At 51.2% G+C, this 25,259-nt stretch overlaps 1 protein-coding gene and 1 long non-coding RNA gene across 5 annotated transcripts in view; one reads left to right on the top strand and one right to left on the bottom strand.

Annotated features, from left to right (window-relative positions):
- LOC116869926 overlaps positions 1-11,890 on the bottom strand; it is a 15,607-nt gene extending 3,717 nt beyond the window's left edge. The window contains exons 1-2 of the long non-coding RNA XR_004383150.1: positions 11,812-11,890; positions 1,744-1,747 (exon numbers count right to left, since the gene is read on the bottom strand). This is a non-coding gene — a long non-coding RNA (uncharacterized LOC116869926). The remainder of the gene's footprint in view (positions 1-1,743; positions 1,748-11,811) is intronic.
- Positions 3,607-25,259, top strand: TFAP2A (transcription factor AP-2 alpha). Of its 4 annotated transcripts, none has more exons than XM_032861546.1 (7): positions 3,607-3,793; positions 12,964-13,398; positions 16,526-16,577; positions 18,616-18,847; positions 20,742-20,860; positions 22,790-22,931; positions 24,850-25,259. In XM_032861546.1, exons 1-7 carry the CDS (start codon positions 3,761-3,763, stop codon positions 25,136-25,138), a joined length of 1,302 nt encoding a protein of 433 aa, XP_032717437.1. In that variant the 5' UTR covers positions 3,607-3,760; the 3' UTR covers positions 25,139-25,259. The 4 variants fall into 4 exon arrangements, with proteins under 4 accessions (XP_032717437.1, XP_032717439.1, XP_032717436.1 ...); XM_032861548.1 differs by lacking the exon at positions 3,607-3,793 and adding an exon at positions 8,109-8,292 and having other exon boundaries at positions 24,854-25,053; XM_032861545.1 differs by lacking the exon at positions 3,607-3,793 and adding an exon at positions 8,113-8,292.

Raw genomic sequence — 25,259 nt, 5'->3', positions numbered from 1 at the left:
TGAGAGGTCTGGCTTCCTCTGCGGTTACTGGTAACCCTAATCCTTTGCTCTAATCCAGTTGGAAAGTTGAGAGGGCTTTTGTGTGCTGAAGGAATCACTGGAGGGTCCTGGCGTGGCAAGTCACCCCATAGCTCCCCTCACTTACCCCCCCCCCCAAGAGTCCAACCTTTTCCCTTCCCTGCTCTGATCCTGGGGTCCACTTTACCACTGAGAGGGGCCCATGAATGACCCAAAAGTTGAAGGTTCTGTCAGGTTTAAGGGCCAGAAAGATGAACTTCTGTAGGGGAAGAAGCTCCAGGTGCAGTGAGCCGTCATTCAATCTGTCGCAATAATTCCAGACTCCTCTAAGGGAAAAGCAAGCTGAGGCCACCACAGGTGTGAAATTCTGAGTTAACCCATTGCTCAGACTTGAGTTTAAATTTCCAAGTGCCTTAAGGAGCCTCCACTGGGCGGGGTGGGGAACGCTGGGGAGGGGCACTTGATGCGGAGTGAAAAAACGAAAAGGTGAGGTAAGTCCAGAAAGTTCTGGGGTGGGGAGGAATGCGGTTGGAGCACAGCTCTACCCTAAGGGAGAGATTGCTCCCGCTGCAACTTTGGGGCTCCTGGAGCTGGGAGGCGGGTTACAGGATATGAAAAATTCCACCCAGATACCTCTGGGCACTGGGGTCTGTAGAGAGCCTGAGGTGAGCATTACATGAAGCTGGGAGATTGGCGCCTGCTGACACCAAGTTTTCCAGCCTCTCCCCGCAGCTTTGGCCGCCTGCACTGAGCAGCGCACAGAAAAGTTTGCGGTTGAGTCGAGAAGTCCCAGGACCTGTTAGCTGTGGAACCTGCTTTTTGGAGGCAGGGTCGGGAGAGGGGAGGAGGACTCCTGCTGATCTCCTTTTCCTTGACCCAGCAAGAAAAAAAGAAACAAGAAAAAAAAAAAAAGTCTCACTTTTCTCTGGTTCGCAGGAGGCCTGAGGCCACAGTTCTGGAGACTGCTAGGTGCTGACGTGGGTCACCAAGTGCAGCCAATGGTCTTGGGACTGCCCTGGTACTGGGTGCATCTGACCCGAGTCTGGGTGCTGGGTGAAGTTGGGAGGTGCCACCCCGCCTGCCCCCCAGGGCTCCCATCTGGAGGCAGAGTCAGGCTGGTGTTGGCCTCTGGAGAGGTCAAGGGGTGAAAGGCCGGGAGTGGAGAATGGGTATCTGGGGAACAAGGGGGAGGGCCCACACTTGAAGAAGAGGGTTTTATGGAAGGAGTCGCTGGAGGTGCCGTTGACCACAGTGTCTGAATGCAGTGTGCCAGTGGAGGGCCAATGGAGTTGACTGCATCTTGAACTGAACCAGCCTCAGGGAGTCTGAGGGTGGGGGATGGGCGGAGTAGACTGTCCTTGACCAGGCTCCGCTGCTTTCCTTGGGCTAGTGCTGTGCTAAGCGCTTTCCTCTGTTGAATTCTCACAACAAATCACCCATTTTACAAATGAGTAAAACTGAGGTTCAAACGAGCTCAGTAACTTCGCTCAGCCTGTAAATGTAAATGGCTGCGCGGAGTCTGGACCCCGAGTGGTCGTTCTCCAAAGCGAAATGCTTGCTCCCGGCTGCTTCCGGAGTCTTCCTTCTCAGTCCCCTCCCCACCCGGACCCTAGCCCCAGTCATCCGAACAGAAACCCTCACGCCCAAGGCCTAGGCTACTTCGATTCCAAATCTTCTTGTCCACTCCCATGCAACCCAGCGCAGCAGCGTGGCTTCGCGCTTAACCGCGCTGGTAGCTTTGCCTTCTCTTTCCCGCACACGCCCTGCCACCCCCCGCCCCTAAAAGGTACCAGAGTTGGAGACGGTCCTCTTTGCGCCCCACCCCAGCCCCAGCCCACGCTCGCCGGACCTTCCCGAGCTCGGCCGGGCCCCGCCAGCGGGTCTCGGGTCCCTCCAGCTCTTGTGCCACCCGTGCGCGCGAGCAGTGAGGCTGCCGCGGCCGGGAACGGTGTTCATTTTGTAAGAGAGCACAGCGCCCCCCGCCGGAATCTCCGGGACGCGCCTCCCGCGTCTGTCTGGGGACTTTAAAGAATTCGACGTTCAGCGACCTGCTCTGACAGTGTGGAGAAAGCCGGGAAAGTGAAGTGGAGATACTACGGGTTAAAAAGGCCATAATTTTAATTATTTAAAGTTCTCGCAAGGAGAAAAAAAAAAGCCCTCACAAACACACACCAAACTTGTTGAGCAAGGTTCTAAGGCAGGTCCAAGAAAGTTTCAAATCCACAAGAGAATAGGTACAGGGATGAGAGTCCCTCAGCCCAGGGACGACTCAAATGCCTAGGCGACACGGGGGTTCCTTGAGAGTCACCAACCACACCATCTCTGTGCATGCCAGGAGGGTACAAGGCCAGTGGGGCAGGTATGGAGGCTCGAGCTCAGAGCTAGAAAGGGGCAGTTTAGGTATGGGGACAAGTCTTCACTCCTCAGCTTCTGAGCTGACCTCTTACACATTTTGCCTGACGTGTCGTGGTCGATTTGAAGCTGGTTCTTTGTTCCTCTTAGTCCCCGCGACGGCAGCCAGCCGGGGAGGGTAAACGGCCCTGAGGGTAAAAGGCCCTCAGAGCCTTTCCCCGGGGTTACAGGCCCAAGCCCCGGATTCTCCGATCTCGTCGCTGTCGGGATGGGGCGGGCAGGGTCTCGGAGGAGCGCGGCCCGAGGCTAAGCTCCTCACCCGGGCCTCCCTCCCAACCAGGTGTGGTTCCTGATGCGGAGGTGAGCTCCTCGGGAGCCCCAAATCCTGTGGCTTCCTTTAAATCTCCCTTCTAATTAGAAGCAGCGGTGAAATCACTTGAGTGATTTTATCTGTCATGGGAAAGCAAACCCCAGCCCAAACCTCAGTTGCCCATCCCAGAACCACCAACGCCCCCATTCTCCTTTAAAGACTTATTATTGGAAAAGATAAAGAGCAGGGATCTCATAGAGGAGTGGGGGAGGGGGCCACCGTAAATAGAAGTGTAAGTGTATGAGTGTGCAAGAGTGTGTGTTTGTGTGTCTGCGGTGGGAGGAGACTAAACTAGAAGCCAGAAATGAAACAGAATCGCGAACGTTTCCACTTACTGGGAAACATTGTGATCTGGGATTGGACGCTGAACCCCCTGGGGGTTGCGGACTCCGATCCGCGAGGGCCCGGACTGTCCTGAATCTCCCGGGCTAATGGGGAGGCCCGCCCTAGGGTCTGGCCGAACCGCATGCGTACAGGTGTGCGGGACCTATTGGGTCGGGCCCAGTCTCCGGGCCTTGCTCTTTTCCCCTCCCCACCTCCAATTCTCCCCACTTCGGGGTGGAGACTCCCAGCCCCAAAGTTCCGAGGAGGGGAGGAGAGTCTGGGGAAGAGCGCGCAGATGCCCCCATTGCTTGAGTGCGAAAACACACCCACTCACACTCGCATCGAGCCTTGCACACCCCAGCAAGCAGTCTGCCTCTGTTCCCCGGTCAGAAACTGACCGGGAAAGCGGGTTGGGGCTGTTGGGAAAAGCTGGAGCTGATGGCGAGATTGCCGCGGCTATAAATCCATCACTTCCCAGGTCAGCTCTGCGAGGCGCTGGGACTAGAGCTGGCGGAGTGAATTCCTGGGCTAGCGCGCATGCGTCGGCAGGTAGCAACCCAGCTCTTTATGACCAGGTGAGATGTTGGTGAGCAGGTAAAAAAGGAGGATTTGTCTAAGCGATTCCAGGGAGCGGGCCCGGCCGAGCCCTACAGCCCATGCCCGGCGGGGATCCATCGCCTGGAGCGCCGAGCCGCGATGTCCATACTTGCCAAAATGGGGGACTGGCAGGTACGGGGGTTTGCCTTGGCTGGGGCTGATGTGGGCGGGGGGGGGGGGGGGGGGGGGGCCGGGAGGGGGGAGGCGGAGAGGAAGAGCCTTGGCCCTGGGCAGGAGAGTCGTAAGCGAGGCGCGCCTGGCAGCGCCCAGGAGAGTTCCCAGGAGAGAAAGGGCAGAAAAAACACGCGCTGCCGGCGGGTCCGGAGCGGAGGGAAGTCCGGCACACGCTCCACAGGTGGCCCCGGGGGTCACCTGTGGTTTGCGCTGCGGCCTTTCACGCCCCCCCTCCCCACCCGGTGGAAACAAGGGAGGATGACTAATTCGAGAGGGGGAAGGGCGCGGGGCGGGGGTTGCAGTGCGTGGTAAGGAAGGTTCACTACTCTGTACGCCTTCGTTCTTGCCCTAGACCCCAGGGCGACGCATGAGGTGGGGTTCTGATGCACCTGTCTCTCTTTCTGTCTCCAATTTGGGGGGCCTAGTGGGTGTGGAGAATGGAAAGGGGTCCGGATGGACGGGGCGCGCCCGCGAGAATGTTCTTTGGGGGAAATACTTAAAAGAGTTTGCACAAAGTTTAGCCTCTCTCTCGGTCCGAGTTGTGAAGCCAGTTTTCGCCTCTTGGGCTACAGACTGGGGTGACTGGATAAGGGGTGAATGGTGGGTGATAAGGGAGGTCCAAAATTTGCAGAAACCGAAGTCTGCCAAACTCGGCCGGCTAGGCCTCGGATACCTCAAGGCCAAATGGGCTTTTGATCCTGCCCTTCTTGAGTCCTGACCCAACCCGGGCCACAGGAGCATTCTTCCGGCTCTCTCCTAACGTCCAGACATTTCCCCTGTGGAAACCAGGGCAGCTCTGCACAAGCTGGTGAGGGTAGCAGACTCTCCTCTTTTCCCGATTTCATCATGGGAACCGTGGGGCCCTATTCCCCTCCCCCCACCTCCCACCGAACCTCCTGGCCAAGGGAGGCCTGGTTAGGGCAAGATTCTGTGCGCCTAAAAGGCTGCAGGGTGATTTGAACCGAAGGTGGGGAACTTCCCAGAGAGAAGTCAAGGCTCTGCCCTTTTCAGGGGTGAGTTCTTTTTCTTTTTCTTTCTTCAGATTCATGCCATTAGAAATAAAGTTCAGAGAAGTCTCATCTTTTCTATATTCTTTGGAATTGGGAAAAGGAAATAGTCTTGCAATTTTTACTTCTCTCCTTCTATTTATTATTTTTATTAACCCTGAGCTCTTTTATACCTCTCCTCCCAATTAAACCTCACGAAAATGCAATTTCATCCCCAAAATTAGACTGACTTTGTGGTTTAAGGATGCAAGACCCACACCAAACACAAATGTTGGGAATCCACATCTTTCCCTTCCTTGCCCCAGTGGGCCTCAGGGCCCTTCTTCCTTCTTTTCTCTGGAGGGTGTAGACCGGGGGAGGTCTTGGGCTGAGGTCCTTGCAGTTTTCTCCACAAACCCGGTGGACCTCCCAGCCAAACTCCTCGGGTCTGAGAAGGCACCAGTAGCGCAGGATCATCCTGGGTCTGAGCCTCCAGAGGGCCTACCATTTGGGTGCAGTGAGAATATGGCCCAAAGGGGAAAGGAGTGAACCCTGGGCCTGGCTCCTGCGGGCTCACAGTTTGGCAAGTGGTGGGAAACCTGCCTCTTGGGTGGGGCACGTGGATTTGGGGCCTGGAGGGGCTGGATCCTTCAGGCTTGGCCTTTTGGGCCCTCGGGTCCCACAGAGTGGTGAGGACTAGAGAAGAGTCATTCAGACCCCTTGCTGTCTCTTTGTTTCTGCCAGTGTCTCTGTCTCACACTGATACTCATTTTTCCCTCCAATGGCCTCTTCATGCCCCCACTTCAGGCCTGGACCCCCCACCTCTAGCCCCAGGCCTGGCGCTATTGCCCTGGGATGCTGGTGGGGACAGAGCATTGACATGCAATGAAGAGACTTGTCGTGGTAATGACGTTCCCACAAACGCGGCTCCGCTGGCTCCAGGATCGACTGGGGCGCTCGCCTGGGCCTTTCTTTAAGGCCCAGAACTCCGGCGGTGGCGCAGAGCCCGCAGGCCCTAATCTGCACCTCAAAGGCACCCTCGGCGGGAATACAACAACAGTTTAGCAAGCCCTAGAGGGTGCGGAGCCAGAAATCTGCAGGTCGCTGGTCAGCAAGGGGGGGATGGGTGGAGAAGATAAAGGGCCTTGAATGCCTTCCCCAGCCCACAATCTGAAAGAAAGCGAAACTTGGAAGTTTCCTTAAGCACAGTGCGGCGACATCCGAGGGTGTAAAAATCCCACGCTCCCAGGCCTAGGATTTGGCCTACAGCTCATGCTCTGAGGCTGTGTCCGCTTGCTGGGAAGGTGTAAATGCTCGCGGCGGCCCATCTCCCGACTTCAAGCCACTGCGTTGGGTGGCGGGCCCTGGGGCAGCCCCTCAGGGTGAGTGGTGCGAGTGCTGGAAGTTGACCGTTTTCCGGGTGGAGCGTGGCACTTAACCTCGGGCTGTGTTCAGCCAGAGAACTGTGATAGTGTGCAGGTGGGGAAAAGGAGTGCAGGGCAGGGCCGCAGGAGGGTGTCTCTCATGCTCTAAATCCCCCTTCCAGCTCGAGCCATTTCTCTAACTTTTGGGAGGGCCTCTGGCCTACTCTGCCTGGCTTGGGGAATTTGCAGCGGCCATCCGGAAGGAGAAATTGCCCTCAGCAAAAGGGGGAGGGGAGAGGGAGGTGGTCCTCCCTCCTCTTGCTTTCCTTCCACCTGTTAAGAAAATCTTGGATTTGTAACACCCTTTACCCCCTCTGCAAGGACACACTTTGGAGACCTGGGAGGCCTGGAGATTTGCAAAAGACAGGCCTAGATGGAATCAGAAGTCGTTCCTAGAGCAACTCTGAGGCAGAACTACTGTTGGTGAATTTGCAGTATTCAAGAGAGAGAAAGACACACAAAAACTTTTTTATGGAGGACAAATGAGAAGTTTGACCAGAAAAATTAATTACTCCGTATTTCAAAGGATTACATCACGTCTTTCTTTTTAATTTCTTCTTTAAAACAATTCGCCAAAACAGAAGGAAAACATCTATAAAGCCCCGCTGGGGCAAGCCGGTCACTGTGTGGAGCCGGGAAAGCCTGGACTGGCCAACCTGGACCAGGGGGTGGCCCCGGGGCCTCGGGGTTCCGCGTCAGCCGGGCACTGCGCCGCAAGTGCGCCCGCTTTAGTAACATCACCAAATCATGAAGGAACTCTCCCTGCTTTAATTAAAAAGGGGGATCTTGGGAAAACTGGAGCAGATTAGCACAGCGAAGAGTTGGTTCCCAGCGACTTATTTTGATGCATGCATGACACGAAGCACACATGTCGGTATTTCCGCACAACTCCAGGAGCGGCTGTGAGTCTCCGTAGGAGTTCTGTATTTTGTCCAGATCGCACCTACGAAACCCTTAGCCCCAACACCACGTTGAATTATCAGTCAGCCCTAGCTTCATACAAATGAGAGGAAAATCATTTAACCCCTGGAGCTGTCAACTAACTTCTTCGGGGTACAATTTTTATTTTACACACGGCAATTAAAGGATCGCAAACCCCAGCCGAGCGACTGGAGCTGTTTGGCAAAATTCTCAACCTGGGGGTGGGGTGGGGGGGATGGAGGGGGTAAGCGCAAAGCCAATAAAACTCCCTGGGCGCTGCGGCCCGAGGTGGTGGCTGCCGCGAGCGGAGGCGATCTCTTGTTGGGCAGAAATCCTGGAGTGACTTTGCCGGTCTTGGTTTGATGATTATATTTAATTGCGAAAGGGATAATAATTTCTAATAAAATTGGACGGGGCCGAAAGGACAGCGCGGTTAGCGCAGGCAGGGGTGAGGGAGAGGTGGTGAAAGCCGAGCCCCAGGCGCAGCCGCTTGGACCCTGCACGGTGCCGGGTTTTTGCGGAAGGCTTCTCCCTCGAGAAGGAGAGGAAGAGGAGAGGGGCGGAATGGCGCGGCGGCGGCGACCGGAGGTGGCTGGGACCGGGGCGCGCGTCTGGTCTCCGGGGAGATTCCTCGGCTCACAGGCAGGCGTGCGCTCTAGAAGCAAGTTCGCCGCTCGGAGAGGCCTTTATACCTGGGTCGGAGCGGCCGGCCGCAGATCGCGGTGCTGGCGAGCAATTGGACTATTGTTGATATGCTAATGAGGCGATTAGGCTGTTGGTAAAGAGCTGGAAAAGGGAAAAGTTTCTACCATTAGAGGGAGATCTCCGAGCGCACACGGGAGCTCTTTCCCTTCTCGCCTCCTCCCTCCTCCTCACCCTCCTCCTCCTCGCCCTCCTCCTCCTCCTTTTTGCCCTCCTCCTCCTCCTCCTCGCCCTCGCCCTCCTCCTCCTCCTCCTCGACCTCCTCCTCCTCCTCCTGCGCTCACCGCCGGCAGCCGACACTTTGCGCTTACCCAGAGAGTAGCTCCACTTGGGTGCGAGGCGGAGAAGGGGGCAAATCCGTTCACGCCGATCCATGAAAATGCTTTGGAAACTGACGGATAATATCAAGTACGAGGACTGCGAGGTAAGCGCGGCGTTGGTTATCCTTGCGGCCGCAGGCTCCGAGATCTACCTTCCCGCTCCTCCTCCTTTCCTCGCAGCCAGCTGCGAAATGCGGGTGGGACAAACTTTCCCCAACGCAGCGCCCGCCTCTCCAATTCGCCCGAAGAACTCAAGGGAGAAGCTGGAGAGGAAGGATGTGGACGCTGTCTTCTTTCATTTTCCTCCTTGGAAGCTCGTGTCCCACTTTCCCCCCTTCTATTTTTCGGCCAGTTTTGGGACTGCTTAAGAGTGGAAAGAGGAGCATGGGTTTTTGAGGCAGTTGCTGGCAATTGGGCATGCGTCTGTGCACCCTGCGTGTGTCTTGAGCGAGATTCTGGGAGCCCGAGTCACCAGGAAGAGAAAGGAAAGAGAAAAACCCATTTGCCTCCTTAAGTCCTCTCGGATCTTTCATATTCCTTCTTTTATTTATTCATTTTTCCCCCCTTCCTTCCTATCTTCCTCCTCCCCCTTTCTAAAAAAGAAGGGTCTTTTCTGTTTGGAGAAGGCGCCCGCACACTTCGCTCAGAGCTGTGTTGCACCTCCCAGTTATCGGGTTCAGTCTGGAAGCGCCCCTCTCCCAAATTGCTGCGGGGCTCGCTCTGGGTATCTGTGTTGCTGAAGAAGTTCTAAGCACCTTCTCCCTCTGAGGGATACTTTGAGAGCATCCCTGGGGCGGAGGTGGGAGGTCTGCACCGCGTGGAGCCGCCTAGTTGCCGGGTCCTCAAGCTGCGGGCCCTGAAGCCGCCGGGCGGTCGGCTGAGTGACCGTGGGAATCCTGGCCCGGCTGCACACGACCTCCGGTGCGCTGAGCCCGCGGCGCCGGTGGAATGCGCCTCTTTGGAGCCCATTTTAAAACCCAGGGTCTCCAGAGCTCGGGTTCTTAGGGCAGCCGGGGAAGCCCCAGCACCACTGGCCCGTCCGCGGGAGGCGCTGGGAACCGGCCTGGCTGCTGCAGCCCCGAACTCCTTCACAACCACCGCTGAAATAAGCGGAGGAGTCACAGGAGGGGGAGGGGGCCGAGGCCGATGATTACCTAAATAGGTGGTAGTCCCGGCTTTCGATATTTTTTCTTCTCTGTTCCTTTCTTTCTCTTTGGCATTTGGAGCTGGAAATGTCTGGAGCAGAGGTCTGTGCGGGCGCAGCAGCGTGGGTCTCGTCTTCACTTGAAATCAGAACCCGGGTTTGTGTGAACGGTGTGTCACTGGTTCCCTTCCCCCTCTCCTCTCCTTCGACTATTTTAAAATCTTTCTCCTTTCCCGGGCTCTTCCTTTTCGCCTTCCCCTCACCCCTTGGGGCACAGGGTGACATCCCGCGGGGACGGTCTCTTCTCTGGGGGCTCCTGCTGTGCGCCGTGCGGGGCGCAGAGACCCCAGGGCACACTAGCCGCTTTGTTTTCAGGCCCGTGGCGGGGGAGGGGGGGAGGGGGGAAGGGGGGGGCGGGGGTGCTCTGCGAACTGGTCCGAGTTAGCTCCTCAGTCTCCGCAGGTGAATTGTCGCCGCTAGGGCTGTGGCCCGAGGCTCGAGCATTTCACCTTCGCGGAGGCCGAACCCCAGCTCTGGGTGCTAAGCCCTCGGCGTGCGGGGTTCGAACCTCTGCACGGCGGTGGGCGCCTATGAGACCTAGGTGGGAGGCAAAGAACTTGAGGGACCCTGTGGGGGCGCGTGTGAATGTGTGTGTAAGTGAGGCAACGAGAGAGAGAGAGAGAGAGAGAGAGAGAGAACACAGTGAGGGCTGTTTCAACAACTTTGACTGCGGTGGGCGAGCGCCGGAGCAGGGATTTCGGGTTTCCGAGCCGGCTCAGGGCTGTCTAATTATGTCGGGGCTCTGCAGGGACACGCAGGAGGCGAGGTGCCGCTTGTTCTGACAACCCAGCGGGCAGACTGGCAGCGACGGCAGCCTTGCCGCGCTGGGAGAGAGCGAGCCGTGTCAGCGGATGGGGGGGGTGTCGGGCGGGAGTGGCCCAGCCAGTCGGACGGGTTTGCGCCGGGAGCCGGGAGCCCGTGCCAGCGGCGCCCGGGCTGGGCCGCTTAGCGTCTCTGCGCGCCCCGGACAGCGTCCCGGCTCTCGTCCCCGAGCCCCTGCCCCGAGAGCTGAGGGCGGGGCGGCAGCTGCCGCAGAGCGAACGGCCCGGGCTGTCCGCGGGAAGCTTGAGCGGCGGCCGAGGAGAGGGCCAGTGGAGCGGGCGGGCTGGCCGGTCCCGGGCGGGGCGCCGGGCCATGGAAGAGCGGCGCGGAGGCGGGCAGCCGAACCCCGAGTCCCAGGCCCGGCTGCGGAGCGGAGGAGTCCGCGGCCGGAGAGGGCCGGGCAGCACCTCCCGCGCGGAGAGCCCGATGAATGCTCGGACGCGGTCCCCGGCAGCTCCTGCCCGCGACTCGCGGCCCCCACGGTATCCCGAGGTCTGCCCCAGCCTTTTAGGTCTGATTGTCCTCGCTCGCTTCCTCTCCCCCTCCCCCTCCCCCTCGGCCTCCCCCTCCGTGCGCTCCGGCTCGGCCCCCTCCCCCTCCTTCCCTCCCTCCCTCTTTCCCTCCCTTCCTCCTCTCGGGCTCTCCCTCCTTCCCTCCCTCCCCGCTCCCCACTCTGGGCTCCACTCTCTCACCCACACTTTCTTTCTCACACACGCACGCAGACACATTCTCCCTCTCTGCGCTCTCTCCCTCGGTTTCCCTCGCTCCCTCTTTCTCTTTCACTTTTGCATGCCCTGCAACCTTTTAAAATGTTGCCCCTTCCCTGTGATTCGCCAGACGCCGCGCCGCGGCCCCCCGCGCGCTCGCCCGCTCCCTCTCTCTCCCGCTTTTTGTCTCTCGCGCTCCCTCTCCCCACCTCCGATTTGCTACACTGAGGCTCCCGTCAATGGACTGCATTGAGAGCCGGCTCCGGCGCGAGTTGCCTCTCCGCTTCACGCTCGATTTCCAGGCATTCTTCCCTTATTAAGTATTCGTGTAATATTAATAGTCATGAATATCTGCTATTAGGAGGCTCCAGGAACGCTACTCAGCGCGGTTATTAGAAGCTCAAGCGAAGCCGCCGCTAAGAAAAGAGGGGAGACACGGATTAAGGAACACGCACATACACACAGACACACACACACTTTTTTCTTTTTCCTTTTTTTGGGGTTTTTCATTTTTTAAGGAACTTTGAATCATAACCGATCACGGCAGGATAGAGACCGTGGGTTCGACCAGCTGAAGGCGCCGCTCGAATCGGTGGTTCAAGTTCGGATGGACCAGAGCGGGGCTCCAGCGCTCGGGGGAGTGTCTGCGCCGTGACTGGAGTCCTGGGTGGCGCGGGGCTCTCGGCGCCTTTTGTGTGGGGCGCGCTCGGGCGGCGGGGCAGCCGGGCTCTCCAGGCTTGCTTGTTTTTTTCCACCCTGACTCGTTACCCCAGACTCTTCGCAGATGTTAGTTCACAGTTTTTCAGCTATGGTGAGTCCCATCCCCACCCCCATCCCTGTTTCCTTAGGAATTCTCTTCTGGAAACCTGGTGCTGCGGAGCTGCCCCAACCTCGGGTTTCCTTCAGGGCACCCCTTTTTCCATTTGCATTTCGCTCTTTCCCTCTTTTCTCTCGCTTTTTTCATTCTTTAATCGAATGCATTACCCCCCCGCCCCCGCTCGACCTCTCCCGGCGCGCAGACCTACCTCGCCGCTACTTACCCAGGCGTGTTCCTAGCCACGTTCATCCTTATTTCTTTGCGTCTTCACTTGTTCCCGAGGTGTTCTCAACGTTTGATGCTTAATCCATATGCAGGAAAAACGCTGCCCGGTGTGTCCCCTGCCCTCGGGGCCGGGGCTGAACCTCCCAGGGTTCGCACCCCCTGGAATCAACTCTGTTCGCTTGTTTGGCAAGCGAATTGCAATAGAGGAACACAAGTCTGGCGTTTCTTCTGCCCTTTGGGGCTGGGGTGCAGGGGGCGGGAGCCTCCGCGCCGGGTTGCACCTCTCTCTTTTAAACCCAATAAGGCTGAATCTTTCTATTTTAAACCTTGACTTGACGACCCCCCTCTCCCCATCCATATTGTAAATCGACCCTATTGAGAAAAATGCTCCTAACTGAGAAAGCGGAAAAGACAGAACCCCATCCTGCAGTTAAAACCTTCTTTAAGCTGGTAATTTAAAGGTGTGCTTTCGTTACAGCCCCTCTACAAAATGTTTCTATTTAAATAGTCATGAAAATGGTAATAGTCTTTGAACGTGTATGATTTTTTCCCCCCCTCCAAATAAATGGAACAGGGTAAACAATAACGCAGTGGCAGGCAGGTTCAAATCCGGGGGAAAAAGAAAAGGCCGCTTCTACTGTTCAATATTTAGCAGGAATTTTAATTTTGCTTAAGGGAGGTTTCATGCTGCAGCTTAACGGGCTGTATTCTGGGAGGCCTTTTTCTGTCCCCCCCTTCCTCCCCCCACTTCGAAAAAAATGCCTAAACAGAGCCTCTCATGCCCCCACATTTGCACGATCTAATTCTCTGCGTTTTTGGAAGAAGCCCGTCTCACTTCTGGGGGTACCGAAATGAACAACTTAGAGCTCATTTCTTTCGGCGGCCTGCCGAGGGGAATGAACGGTTTCCCACGCAGTCTTGCGGAGTGGATTTAGAGTGGACAGATGTAACTCGACGCCTGATTTCTTGTTCTTTCCCCCCTTCTTCTTCTCTCTCTCAGGACCGCCACGACGGCACCAGCAACGGGACGGCGCGGTTGCCCCAGCTGGGCACTGTAGGTCAATCTCCCTACACGAGCGCCCCGCCGCTGTCCCACACCCCCAATGCCGACTTCCAGCCCCCCTACTTCCCCCCGCCCTACCAGCCTATCTACCCCCAGTCGCAAGATCCTTACTCCCACGTCAACGACCCCTACAGCCTGAACCCCTTGCACGCCCAGCCACAGCCGCAGCACCCGGGCTGGCCCGGCCAGAGGCAGAGCCAGGAGTCTGGGCTCCTGCACACGCACCGAGGGCTGCCCCACCAGCTTTCGGGCCTGGATCCTCGCAGGGACTACCGGCGGCACGAAGACCTCCTGCACGGCCCACACGGGCTTAGCTCAGGACTCGGAGACCTCCCGATCCACTCCTTACCTCACGCCATCGAGGACGTCCCGGTAAGAGGCCTCGCGGGCGGCGCGAGGGAGAACGCAGCCCCTGCTCACCCACCCCCAGAGAAGATTAATCAGGACACACAGACTGTGGCCCCGGGTTTCCCTCAATGGCATTTACTTCTTCAAAATTCCATTTTATTTTTTGGGCGGACACTTGGAGAACCCACATAAACGACCGAATTAAGAAATTAAAAAGTAGTTGAGAGTTATAGCCCTAGAACAATGGTTCCTGGAGCTCCTTCAAACAATGCCTGCATTACCATTTCCACCGACACAAATAAATCAGATGAATGTCACCATTAACAATATCTGCCCCTCTCCAGGACAGTAAACTGTTTCGATTGGGAGAGGATCTAATTCCACCGCTGCGTCTGGCATGGGGGATTTATCCCTGTCCTGGAAAAGATGTTAAATTCAACCAAAAGAACTCATTAAATACCCTAGGAGTTTAAAATAAAGTGTGAACAACATATTAAGAAAATTATTTCTACCGGATTTCATAAGCACTAGTGATGTCTAAAAGTTCTGTGTGTAGCTTACCCTGATTAAAGAATAGTTAAGTAGCAAATCGGAGCAGAGGGACATTAAAATGAAGCCTTCTTCTCCTCCTAGGGGTGCTAAGTGCTGACCTCATAAATCATTAGCTGGGTTCCCAACTCCTATCAGAACCTGCTACACCCTAGATTAAATTAAATGTTTTGAGACTATTGGGCAATACATTATTTGAGTTTTAATCCAGTTATCGATAAATGCAGTTTAAAACGATTTCTGAATAAGCATGGTATTAGCACATTTACTGTTTACAGTGTAAACCAGGCTATTGATAATTTGAAAATACTTTCTGAAATTAAATTTAAACCAGCATCTCTGTTTCAATTCTACGTATTTATGGTTTCCTCACAACCCTCCTGAAATGGAATTAGAATGAGCCAATAATTTTATTAAAGCTGTAAAGGCTCTGTTAATGCTGCTTTTCTTTGGAGAGGAAATGTATCTGGATGTGATTTTTACTAAAATGCTATTTCAAATTAGTGCATCAAATATTGCAGCAATATGTCAGTTGACAGTTTAATGATTACTGCATTAGATTGCAAAGAAAATGGTCAGATGAACTTACCTGCTTGCTTGGTGAATTTAAAACATTATTTAAGTTACATAGGAAAATAGAAAATTTATTACAGCTCTCATTTGGTTCTCAGTTAATCACTGAAATTTGTTGGTTGTATTCAGCAGCCTTGCATGGAAAGAAGGAAAGCAGGCACTTGATCCATTGTGGGGTTTAGAAAGTATTGTGTGTATGTCTGTGTTCATAAATGTTTTTGGAAACTGACATTAAACAGTGCATTTCTTGGGAAGTAAAATAAGAGGAGCAGTAGATGAGAAAAAGCAATTAAAAAACAAACCTGGAAGTTGTGATCATTTCAGTTCTCCTTCCCAAAGAGTCTTCTGAATCCTTTTTCTAACCTGCTCTTTGGACATATTTGAATTGCAAAATGCACTGCAGCCCTTTGGAATTACTGTGAATTAGAATTGCTCTACTTTGCAAAAATTCCAAAGTGGCTGGTGTGAATTCTTAACACCTGTATAGTCACTTTTTGTGGTGAAATTAGTCAGCAGGAGAAATTAACCAAAAGATAAATAAAAACAAGGAAACCCAGTTGCTGCTCTTCCCCACCCTCCCCCACCTATTAAGAAAAAAATTCTTTCAAAGGAATTTGGGTCAGGAAAAGGGTTGTTTTCAATTTTCCCATTGCTGCAACAGTTAACCTTTAATAAGAATGACTGCTAAATATTTAAGAAAATCAAATTGATGGTGAAAATTATTTAATCATTAATATCTCAGTGGGGTTTTAAACTTAACAGTCTTCCCTGTATGGACAAGGTCTAGAAATAACACAAATAAAAGTATTATGCCACACTACATTTACTTTATGGGTTTAGGGTGCATGCATAAAGGGATCATATTTCCCCATATAGTTAAAACACAAGAACTGCAGCAGTAGTCATTTCTGAACATTTCTCAATTTAATTATACTTAAATCCAGAAGCACTTTAGGCAAGTTACAAATGAGAGCATTGAGTATAATAAAACCTGTAATAAAGCAACTTAGTACCATCCACCCGGAATCATTGCGATCAGGCACAATTAACAGGAGCATAAATCCAAGACAGAATGGAAAATGTTCGAATCAGTATTATTGTTGGACAAAGACTAGAGAAGGAAGTAATAGTTTTTTAAATGGTAATGCCTGTGTTTGGTAACGATTGCGAAATCTTCTATCTCAGCAGCCCTGGTGCTAATTTGTAAACACAGCCAGACATTATATTGCCTGTCAGTTTCTGCATTAGAAAACATGATTTCATTTTACTTTCTAATCACGTTTTGACTCTAGCACACACGTATACCCATCCATCTGTATAAAAAAAAAAAAAAAAGGAGAAAGAGAACGAGAGAGAGAAGGAAAAAAAAAAAAAAAAACCCACACCAACAAACCCGCTGCTGGACAACAGGGGGAAAAAATACCCTCAGAGTTTTTTGCTTTTGTTTTAATCGTTTTCATATTTGTTTCTCACACCCAGTTTAGGCTGTAATCGTCTTTAAAAATTATTTTTAGTTTTCCATAAGTGAAGGTGTGTATACGCCTTTGCTTTTTATCACATTACCTAAAACGCTTACAACACTCCCCTGTTACTCCCGCCTCTGTCATTTCTATTGTGTTTCCCTAGCTTTTGCTGCCTCAACACTGGTACCGCTAAAGTCCGAAGCCGCTGAGGCGCCAAACTAAAGCTAGGTGCATTTTTAAAGGTTAAACTGACTTTGTGAGAAAGATTAGGTGCTCCAAAACTTGGTTTAATTTCCAAAGAAAGTTTTATTCCCCACCCCCATCTCCTTCAAACATGGATTATTTGCTGGGGGAGGAGAAATTGGCCGTGGGTGTGCAGTGAAACCTCTTGAGTTCCAAAGCCTCAAATTCCAATAAGCCAAGAAGAGATGTTTATATATAAATGTCACTATACAGGAGGGGGAAATTTTGATTCTACACCTTCCCCTCCCCCCATCTTGCACAGAATATTCATTTCCTTTTGTTTTGATTACACACTTACATCCATGTGTATCCTTTTGTTGCAGCATGTAGAAGACCCGGGTATTAACATCCCAGATCAAACTGTAATTAAGAAAGGTAAGCCATTTCCTTCTACATTCCAGGCATGTCCTTACAGGCATAGTGCTATTTAAAAGAACTCTCAGAGCTGTATTTATTTTTTTCAAATAGGATTTCCTAAAGGCTCAGAATTAGCAAATAGATGGCATAGAACAGCCATGCTTTAAATGATCGGCTTTCAGTATGTTAGTAATGGCAACAGGCTAGCTTTGTTCATGATCTGACCATTTAATTTAGTTTAATGATATCTAGACAGACACATGAAATCTGTAATAGTTGAACTGATTTGGAAGTGGCATTTCAATTTTGAAATGGTTTAATAGTTAATCCGTTGTGTAAGTGGCCATGAGTATTAAGAAGTGTATAATGCTAAAATAGTGCAAATAATTCAACATCAGTATGAGAGTTGTGTCTTTTGTACCACTCCTTAGCAGAGGAAGAAAAAAACTTTCATGTTCTTCAATTTAATTTCTCATTAGCTGTTTAAGGGTTTTTAAACTTTGTGAATTAGGTTAACAAAAATTTGGCTTTTGGTTAAAATTAGCATCTTGAAGATGTCAGGATTATTAGCATAATTGTTCAGAGCAGAAATTGTTTTTAAAAAGTGTCAAGTGATTTGGATGGATTTGTAATTTGTATTGTGTTTAGTGAGTAGAAATAAAGTTTACTGGATTAAATGCTATTCACAGCAGCTTTTTTTTGTTGTTGTTATAGTAGCAATGAATTTACATTGCAGGATTCTAGGCACCACCAGAGGACGATGCTATATAAAACTGTTCTCATTTCTAACCCCAATCGGTATATTGTTAGCTAGTTTAAAGTTTCATTTTTGCATCTGTGAAGTCTTTGTCACGTCAAATTAGATGTGCAAGGGATAAATCTTAAGAGATGCTCTTTCCAAGTCGACATGATAATTGGCTCTTTTATTAGTAATCTCTCAAGAGTTCGTTTAACTCCTATTGTCTCTATTAGCCTCCCCAGAGCTATTAATGTCACAAGTGATCTATCCAAAACCTAGAGCCCCCCACCTCCCCATACATCTAGAATATCCCCATTAAGGAGGGAGGAGTACTGAGGAGAATGTATGCATATTATTATATATGTCTCCTTGTGGAATTTTAAAATACAAATGCATACAGTACGTAAATGGTTGTGAATGCATCTGAATTATACTGGTGTTGAGAAATGTAACATGGTAGTACACTTTTTCCTGGTCTTGAATTTTTTTCTATGGTGGGGCCGACAAGGAAGAGCTTGTGATTTTGCCTAGTAAGAATATATCCTCTCCACTTGCCAATGAAGACACTCAAGCAGACAAGGATATTAACTCTTTGCTCAACAGAAGGGCATTGATAGAGCCTATGGTAGGCCTGTTTATCTTTCTTCTCTCCCAGTTCAAAATGGGACTGTGGAATGCATTTCTAAACGGTCCTTTTTAAAACTAAACATAGGAAAGGGCCTATTTATCAAAAGGATGGGGCACTTGCCGTGTGTGTGACCAGAGAATCCACCACCTCCCAGCTTGGTGCCTTAGCTGAAATGTTCACATACAGGCCACTTAAGCCATCTAAACTCTCTGCTGATCTTTGTAACAATTTCTCCCCAACACTGAACTCCCCACCCCACAAAACCTCCAAAGTACACGTAGCTTGCTCTCGGTGTGCAAACGTAATCCCCTCCCCTGCACCCTATGCCCGTACTGCAGCACCTTTCCTCGGATGAGAGCCCTGAGGGTCACAATTTCACTACCATTTCTAGAGAGCACCCTGACGGCTAACAGGAAAGGGTCCAAGCAGAAGCACAGTCCAAGCTGGTGGGGCGAGGTGGGGGCGCCTCCCGGCCGCCGGGCGGGGTTCGCCGAGGGGATGAGGCTTGATCCCCAGAACGGGAATACAGCAGGGAATAGGACAGAAGGTGGGGTAAAGGAACCACAGGATTTTTCAGGGCTGGAAGGAAAGTGGGGGTTGCGGCGCAAGCCGGGGCGAGAGCCCGGGTCGGGCAGGACTTGGGAGGGACCCCCGACGCCCACACGCAGCTTCCCCGTCTGTCTCCGCAGGCCCCGTGTCCCTGTCCAAGTCCAACAGCAACGCCGTCTCCGCCATCCCCATAAACAAGGACAACCTCTTCGGCGGCGTCGTGAACCCCAACGAAGTCTTCTGTTCAGTTCCGGGTCGTCTCTCGCTCCTCAGCTCCACCTCGAAGTACAAGGTCACGGTGGCGGAAGTACAGCGGCGCCTCTCACCACCGGAGTGTCTCAATGCTTCGCTGCTGGGCGGAGTGCTGCGGAGGTGAGGCCCGGCACCGCCCTGCCCGCCCCGCCCCGCGGCCCGGGGAAACACTGCGCCTGCGCTTGGGCGGCGACGCAGACGGGCCTCGCGCCACGGCCCTCCCTTCGCGGGAAAAGAAAGGGGCGGGGAGAAAGGCGTAAAACGGGGTGGGTGGGAGCTAGGGGCGGGATGAGGCGGCGCGCGCCTGCGCTCTCCGCAGCCTTCTCGCGCGCTCGAGATTCTGGCGCGCGCTCGGTTTCGCCGCCGCAGCGCGCTCCCCGGGCCCTCCGCCCCCAACCCAACTCCTCGCGCGCACGCGCAGCTCACTGCACCGCGGGTTCAGTCCCGGCTGCTACAGCGGCGGGGCGCCGTGCAGCCGCCTTTTCCCTCCTCGCGTACACCTTGCACGCCCTGGAAAACTTCCTCTCAGGCGCCTTACTTTGCGTTACCTCCGTGTAGGGTCTCCGAAGGTAACCCACCGTCCCTTGAATAGGGTTTTAAGTAGAAGACATTGGCTTTCTCTTGAGTCCGCCGCCCAGCACCGTCACCGTCACCTCTGGCCAGACGGCGACTCCCGGTGCCTAAGGCGCTCACATTAGTGGTTCCCAGGTACTGCTGCCGCGACGTGCTCCAGGCAGCACGCATGACACGTGTACGTGCATTATGTGTAGTCGTTACCCACCAGTCATGTTACATACGTGGTAGGGATACACGTCTCAGCCCTGTGAGGTCGGAATGTTTCGTTTCCTAGATAAGATTTGATAAGGGTCTGCGAGGTGAAGCACCTTCCATCAGGGCAGGTTTCTCCCTGCTTTGGGCTTCGCCCTCTTAGGGTTCCACCCAACTTTGTGAGTGGTGGGTGGTGGGTTGAACTTTCCCAAATGATCTTTTTTCCTTTCCTTTTTTTTTTCTTTTTTTTTTAAAAGTAGACCAAGAACTTCACAGTTTGCCCCTTATTTATTTATTCATCAGTGGACCCATAGTCCCGCTCTGATGGGCATGTTCCACACAAAGCGTATAAAACCATTATTGGAAGGTTTCAGACATTAGCTTTTCCAGTGTTTTCTTCCTCCTTCACAGTCATTTTGGCTTCCTTTTGTAATCTTTCCCTGACAGATCTGAAACCGCCCTCTGCTTTTTCCTCCCCTTCCCCCACCCCCAGTATTGGAGACTGTTTACCTAGGGGAGTATAATCTAATCCACACAATTAAAGAGCACTTGAGTAGGGAATAAAATCTGAAATTAATTAATTTGCTGTTTTATTTAAACAATTTATCTTAACCACTTTCTGATTATGGGAGTCTATGTAGACATCTATTTAGAACCACCTCCATTGTCTCTGAAATCAGTGAAATTTTTAAAGGCCAATACCGGCTTTTGACATTTCCAGTTAGGCTACTGACATAGCATGTAAACAGTTGGTAAAATGAATTTCCCATTGGGGTTAAAGCCAGAGCAGGAAACGTGAGAGTGATGATAACTTTGGTTACTCTGAACAGCCTAACAGCGGTTCTAGCAAAGACAATTTAAAGACCCCATTGGGATTTGTGTGATTGTAACAACAGGGAAAATACACAGTAATCAGTTGAACTCAAAAATACGTCAAACCCCAGAGATGAGAACCGTGTTTGTTTTTTTGTGGTTCTTCTTTAGAGAGTTGGGGAATCAAAACCTTCCAACCTGCCACCAGGGCTGCAGGAATAACTGAACACAGGGGGTGCTCTACAGTTTAGCCTTTGTCTCCCATGAGCTTTCCCTACCATTCCTTCCTAGGTTTCCCTCCCTTAAGTATCTCGGGGCCATGATTCTCAATTTTAAAAAAGCACATGTTAGGAGGTTGTCAGAGTGACTATAATGTGACTCAGAGCCACCCAATGTTTTCTAAATCCCTTTCTTGCATGTATTTGTGAAACAGGGCGAAGTCTAAAAATGGAGGAAGATCTTTAAGAGAAAAACTGGACAAAATAGGATTAAATCTGCCAGCAGGGAGACGTAAAGCTGCCAATGTCACCCTGCTCACGTCACTAGTGGAGGGTAAGCGAGTCCACTTGCTAACAAGAAGGGAACTGTCTTCTGGGAAAATGGATAATACTCTGTGGCCAGATGTTTGGTTGTATTTTGTGTTAGTTGGGCAGTTTCTTTTTTTCTTTTTCTTTTTCTTTTTTTTTTTCTGGCGAATATAGCTGGAAGGGAACAGAATCCTGGCACGTCAAAAAACTATTTGCACTTACTCCTGTCCTCCTTTCTTCTTCCCCTTTGCCATAAAATTCCACCTCCCTGAACCCAATTCTGACCTAAACAAAGTGAAAATTTAAGAACTGCATATTCTCTCCAAGTTCCTGTCTCCTCCACAGAGCTCAGCAGTAAATCACTTAAGCTATTCTGACATCTGCGTTTGAGAAATGCGTGACCATTACTTCCTGAATTAATTTGGGAATCTTTGACCTGCATCCTGATTTAAGACCGTCCTGAAAGCTCAGGGTTATATGCCCTTTTAGTTTTTGTTTTCCAAACATATGCTCCCTTATCTCTTACTTAATTGTGCTTCTCTAGTGGCGGGGAAGAAAAGTGAACAATCTTAGATTTTGAATTGTTGGGCTAGGAAAGAAAAAAGAAACACAAGCCTTGCTGAAAGTTCCTCATGGCAGTTTTTAACACACACACACAAAGCTTCCAACCCCTTTAAAACAAAAGCTACCCCTGTTCTCACTCTGTGCCCTAGATACACTGTCATCAGAATCCACTCACATTCCTACTTCCTCTGGATTCCTTTTAAGTTCTTCTGATAGTAAATTGGCTTAAGTTTAGATGTGTTAGAAGGAATGTCTAAGCTGTCTTGCGTTTTCCTTTGTGTTGTGTTGGAAATGTCTCCTGCCAGTGGAAAAAGAAAGACACTTAAATGATCAGGTAGATATCAAAACTACCATTTATATTTAAAGAAGCATTTTGTCTTCTTTACACCTTACAGTTGAGGAGATAGATCACAGTGGAATTTGGGTTCCAGCTTTATAAAGAACTGTAGTAAAGTTTAAAATCATGCACTTGAGGAGGACTCCCAGGAGGCAATCTGTGAACAGCGTTAAAGATGATAATATAACCGTTAAACAATAAGCAGTTCTTCGGGGCCAGAAGCTCAACAACAGTAGCTTTGCATTAAAAATACCATTACATACAGAACCCACTTTGCATACCCCAAAAGAATTAAGCATAAGGGAAATGGTCGAAGTGGCTTTGGGTGTAGTGTGAGAGTGTGCATGAGTTTGGGGGTTGAGTCCTGTTCCAGGGAGGCAGTTTCTGGAGAACTGTTATTGTTTGTGATCCGCTCCATTTTATGGAAACAAGCTCTGCAGAGAGGGCTTTGATGCTCTAATTGGCGCATGCGTTCTTCCGGAGCTGGAGCTAATGGCAGGAAGCCCTGCAGTAAAAACCAACTGGTTCAGGAAATTAAAACCAAAGATTCGAAAATCAACAACACAGACAGACTCAGTGGAGTGACCCTCAAATCCTCTTGGTTAATCGGTTTGGATGAACAGATAATTATATGCGATCAAGTTAAAATGTAAACCTTTAGTTGTTCCCCTTGCAGAAAAACTCAGCGAGTAATTATGAATATCATTTATGAATGTGTTGATAGGTGTGAGGTTGGAATACAAGGAACATTTTAAAAGAGAAGTTGGGGAAATGTCATCAGGGATCAGGGTGGGTGGGGGATGGGACAGGAGGGTGGTGGATGGGATTTACATTTTCAAGTCATATTGGCTTTACTGGGACAAGTGGCCATTTTTCCTGATAAATTCATCTGCCAGATCCTACAGAGAAGGAAATAAAATGCCTGAAACGAGAAAACAAGTAGTTTGTGTTTTCTTAAACATCTGGGTTAAGAAAATAAGAGTGTTGGGAGGAAAATCTGACCTCAACTCTTTCCATTCTCTTGTGCTCACCTCCCCTCTCGCCTCCTGCCAGGAGAAGCAGTCCACCTAGCCCGGGACTTTGGGTACGTGTGTGAAACTGAATTTCCTGCCAAAGCAGTAGCTGAATTTCTCAACCGACAACATTCCGATCCCAATGAGCAAGTGACAAGAAAAAACATGCTTCTGGCTACAAAGTAAGGCATTTACCTTACCTCTCCGGGGTCTCTGTCTTACTGTCAAGAGAAACAACCAGAATTGTTTCTGGTCACACTTTTCTCCTCTCTTTGTCTGGTGTTAATCAGCTTTGTTGTCATAAATAATTGAAATTACCAACACAGTCTTAGAATCCATACTCAACCTTAAAGGGGAAATGTAGGTGGGATTCTTGGTGTGCTCCTATTCTTGTCCTCTCTTCTGCTCCCCTTTTTCAGTTAAAACAAAAAAAGTGTGTATGGAGGTGGAGTATGGTAGGGGTTTGTTGGAAGCTGAGTGTGGATTGGTGACTATGTTGTTTTAGAAAGACCAGCATTGAGTCTGTAAACGGGTAAAACAGGCTTGCTTGTATCAGTTTTTGTCTCCTATCAGTATGTTCTCCGAGAGCAAGGATTAAGCAGTGGCCTGCAAAATGTGCAAGCCAGAAGTTGTCCTAGTTTCAGCCTTAATCCCTTATCCCATTTCTTGCCTTTCTTTCACCTCCCTCCTGGAAAGTCTCTCTCTCTGTCTCTGTCTCTCTCGCAAGCACACAAACACACACACAGCCCACAAGTTTTAGCCTACAGGCGAGATGTCAAATAGGTTTCAGAATGGCCCAAGTTATATTCCCATCAGTGCTTGGGCTGAATAGGCTTCTCCAGGTGGTGTGTGAAAAGAAAATGACTGTTTTGATATGTTTTCTGGAAATTAAAAGGCTTGTTTGGAAGCCCTTAATTATCAAAGTTGATGTCACAGGAGGGCTTGGAACCAGAGGGCAGAGGCTGAGGCCTCAGGTGGGGCAGTGTTGTCCTGGGGACATCAGCTGGCCTTGGAGAAGGCAGCCTGCCAGTGCTCCCCCATTCTCCCTCTTCCCCACCTGCCTCATACCAATACCCCCATCCCCTCCAGACTGATGCTGCCCCAGGAGGACCCCACCTAGGCCTTGCTTCCCAGATTCACAGACAGCTTCCGGTGTACAGGCCTCTGCTGTCTGTACTTCCGACTTCTCAAGACCCTTTCTGAGATTTCAACTTTTTCTCTTCCCTTAGCTTCCTAAGCACACCTGTGTTCACAATTTTCCCTCGGAATGGGGAAATTGAAATTGAAGCATCTATTTCTTCTCAGAAATCAGTCTGAGGGGCACCTGGGTGGCTCAGTTGCATAAGCATCCCACTCTGGATTTTAGCTCAGGTCACGATCTCAGGGTCTTGAGATCTATCCCTGCCTCTCAGACTGGGGCTTGGAGCCTGCTTGAGCTCCCTCTGTCCCTCTTCCTCCCCAGCACTCTGTATCTCTCTCTGAGCCGGCTGTCAGTATCAGTCTGCATTGTCTCCAAGTAACTGATTTTTTGTGCATTTATTTAAAAGCAAAACAATCCCAAGAAAAGTTTGCCTTTCTGTCTGCATCTGCCTGATTTGTAGGATTTCATCCTACCAACTGAGGTCTCTCTAGAACAGAGCAGGAAGCAGGTCTCTCTGATATTTTGAACAGGACAACTGATGGCTGCATGCTATTGGCTATTGGGAAATGCTTTTGTTTCTGACTCCTCATCCCTCTCCTCCTCCTTTGTTTCTCTTCTAAACATGTGCAATGTTTCTCTGTGTCAGGGGTGTTTGGTGTGAGTGAGAAAGAAGGGGGCTAGCCGTTAGGTGTAGCTGGGGAGCGACAGAGGGGGAATTTGTGAAGGTAGGAAGGGCCACATTCAGTCAAATGGAGGGGTGACTGGGTCTTCCGTCTTGTGCCCCCCCCCCAAGTCTGTCTCTGGGGCCTTGGGTCAGGTCAGGGTTCACTGGATTCCGGTAGAGGTAACTGCAGAGAGAAAGGTTTTCTCTTTGCTGCTCATGCTGCCCACAGGGGAGCCTCAACTCTCTCTCCCCGCTCCCCACCCCCCTCTTTCTCTCTGCTTCACTTGTGCTGCAGACAGATATGCAAAGAGTTCACTGACCTGCTGGCTCAGGACCGATCTCCCCTGGGGAACTCGCGGCCAAACCCCATCCTGGAGCCTGGCATCCAGAGCTGCTTGACCCACTTCAACCTCATCTCCCACGGTTTCGGCAGCCCAGCGGTGTGCGCCGCGGTCACAGCCCTGCAGAACTATCTCACCGAGGCCCTCAAGGCCATGGACAAAATGTACCTCAGCAACAACCCCAACAGCCACACGGACAACAGCGCCAAAAGCAGTGACAAAGAGGAGAAACACAGAAAGTGAGGCTGTCCTCCCTGCCCTGCCTCTCCCGCCTCACCAGTCCGGCGAGCCCACCCACCCAGTCAGTCTCCAGCCCCCTACTGCCGCGGGCAGGTGACAGCTCCGGGACCAGCGCCCCGCCCCC

Source organism: Lontra canadensis, unplaced genomic scaffold (genome assembly GCF_010015895.1).
Source record: "Lontra canadensis isolate GAN:19392208 unplaced genomic scaffold, GSC_riverotter_1.0 scaffold21, whole genome shotgun sequence".
Classification (NCBI taxonomy): Eukaryota; Metazoa; Chordata; class Mammalia; order Carnivora; family Mustelidae; genus Lontra; species Lontra canadensis.
Note: the sequence above shows the minus strand (reverse complement) of the source record. Positions and strands in the feature narration are given on the sequence as shown.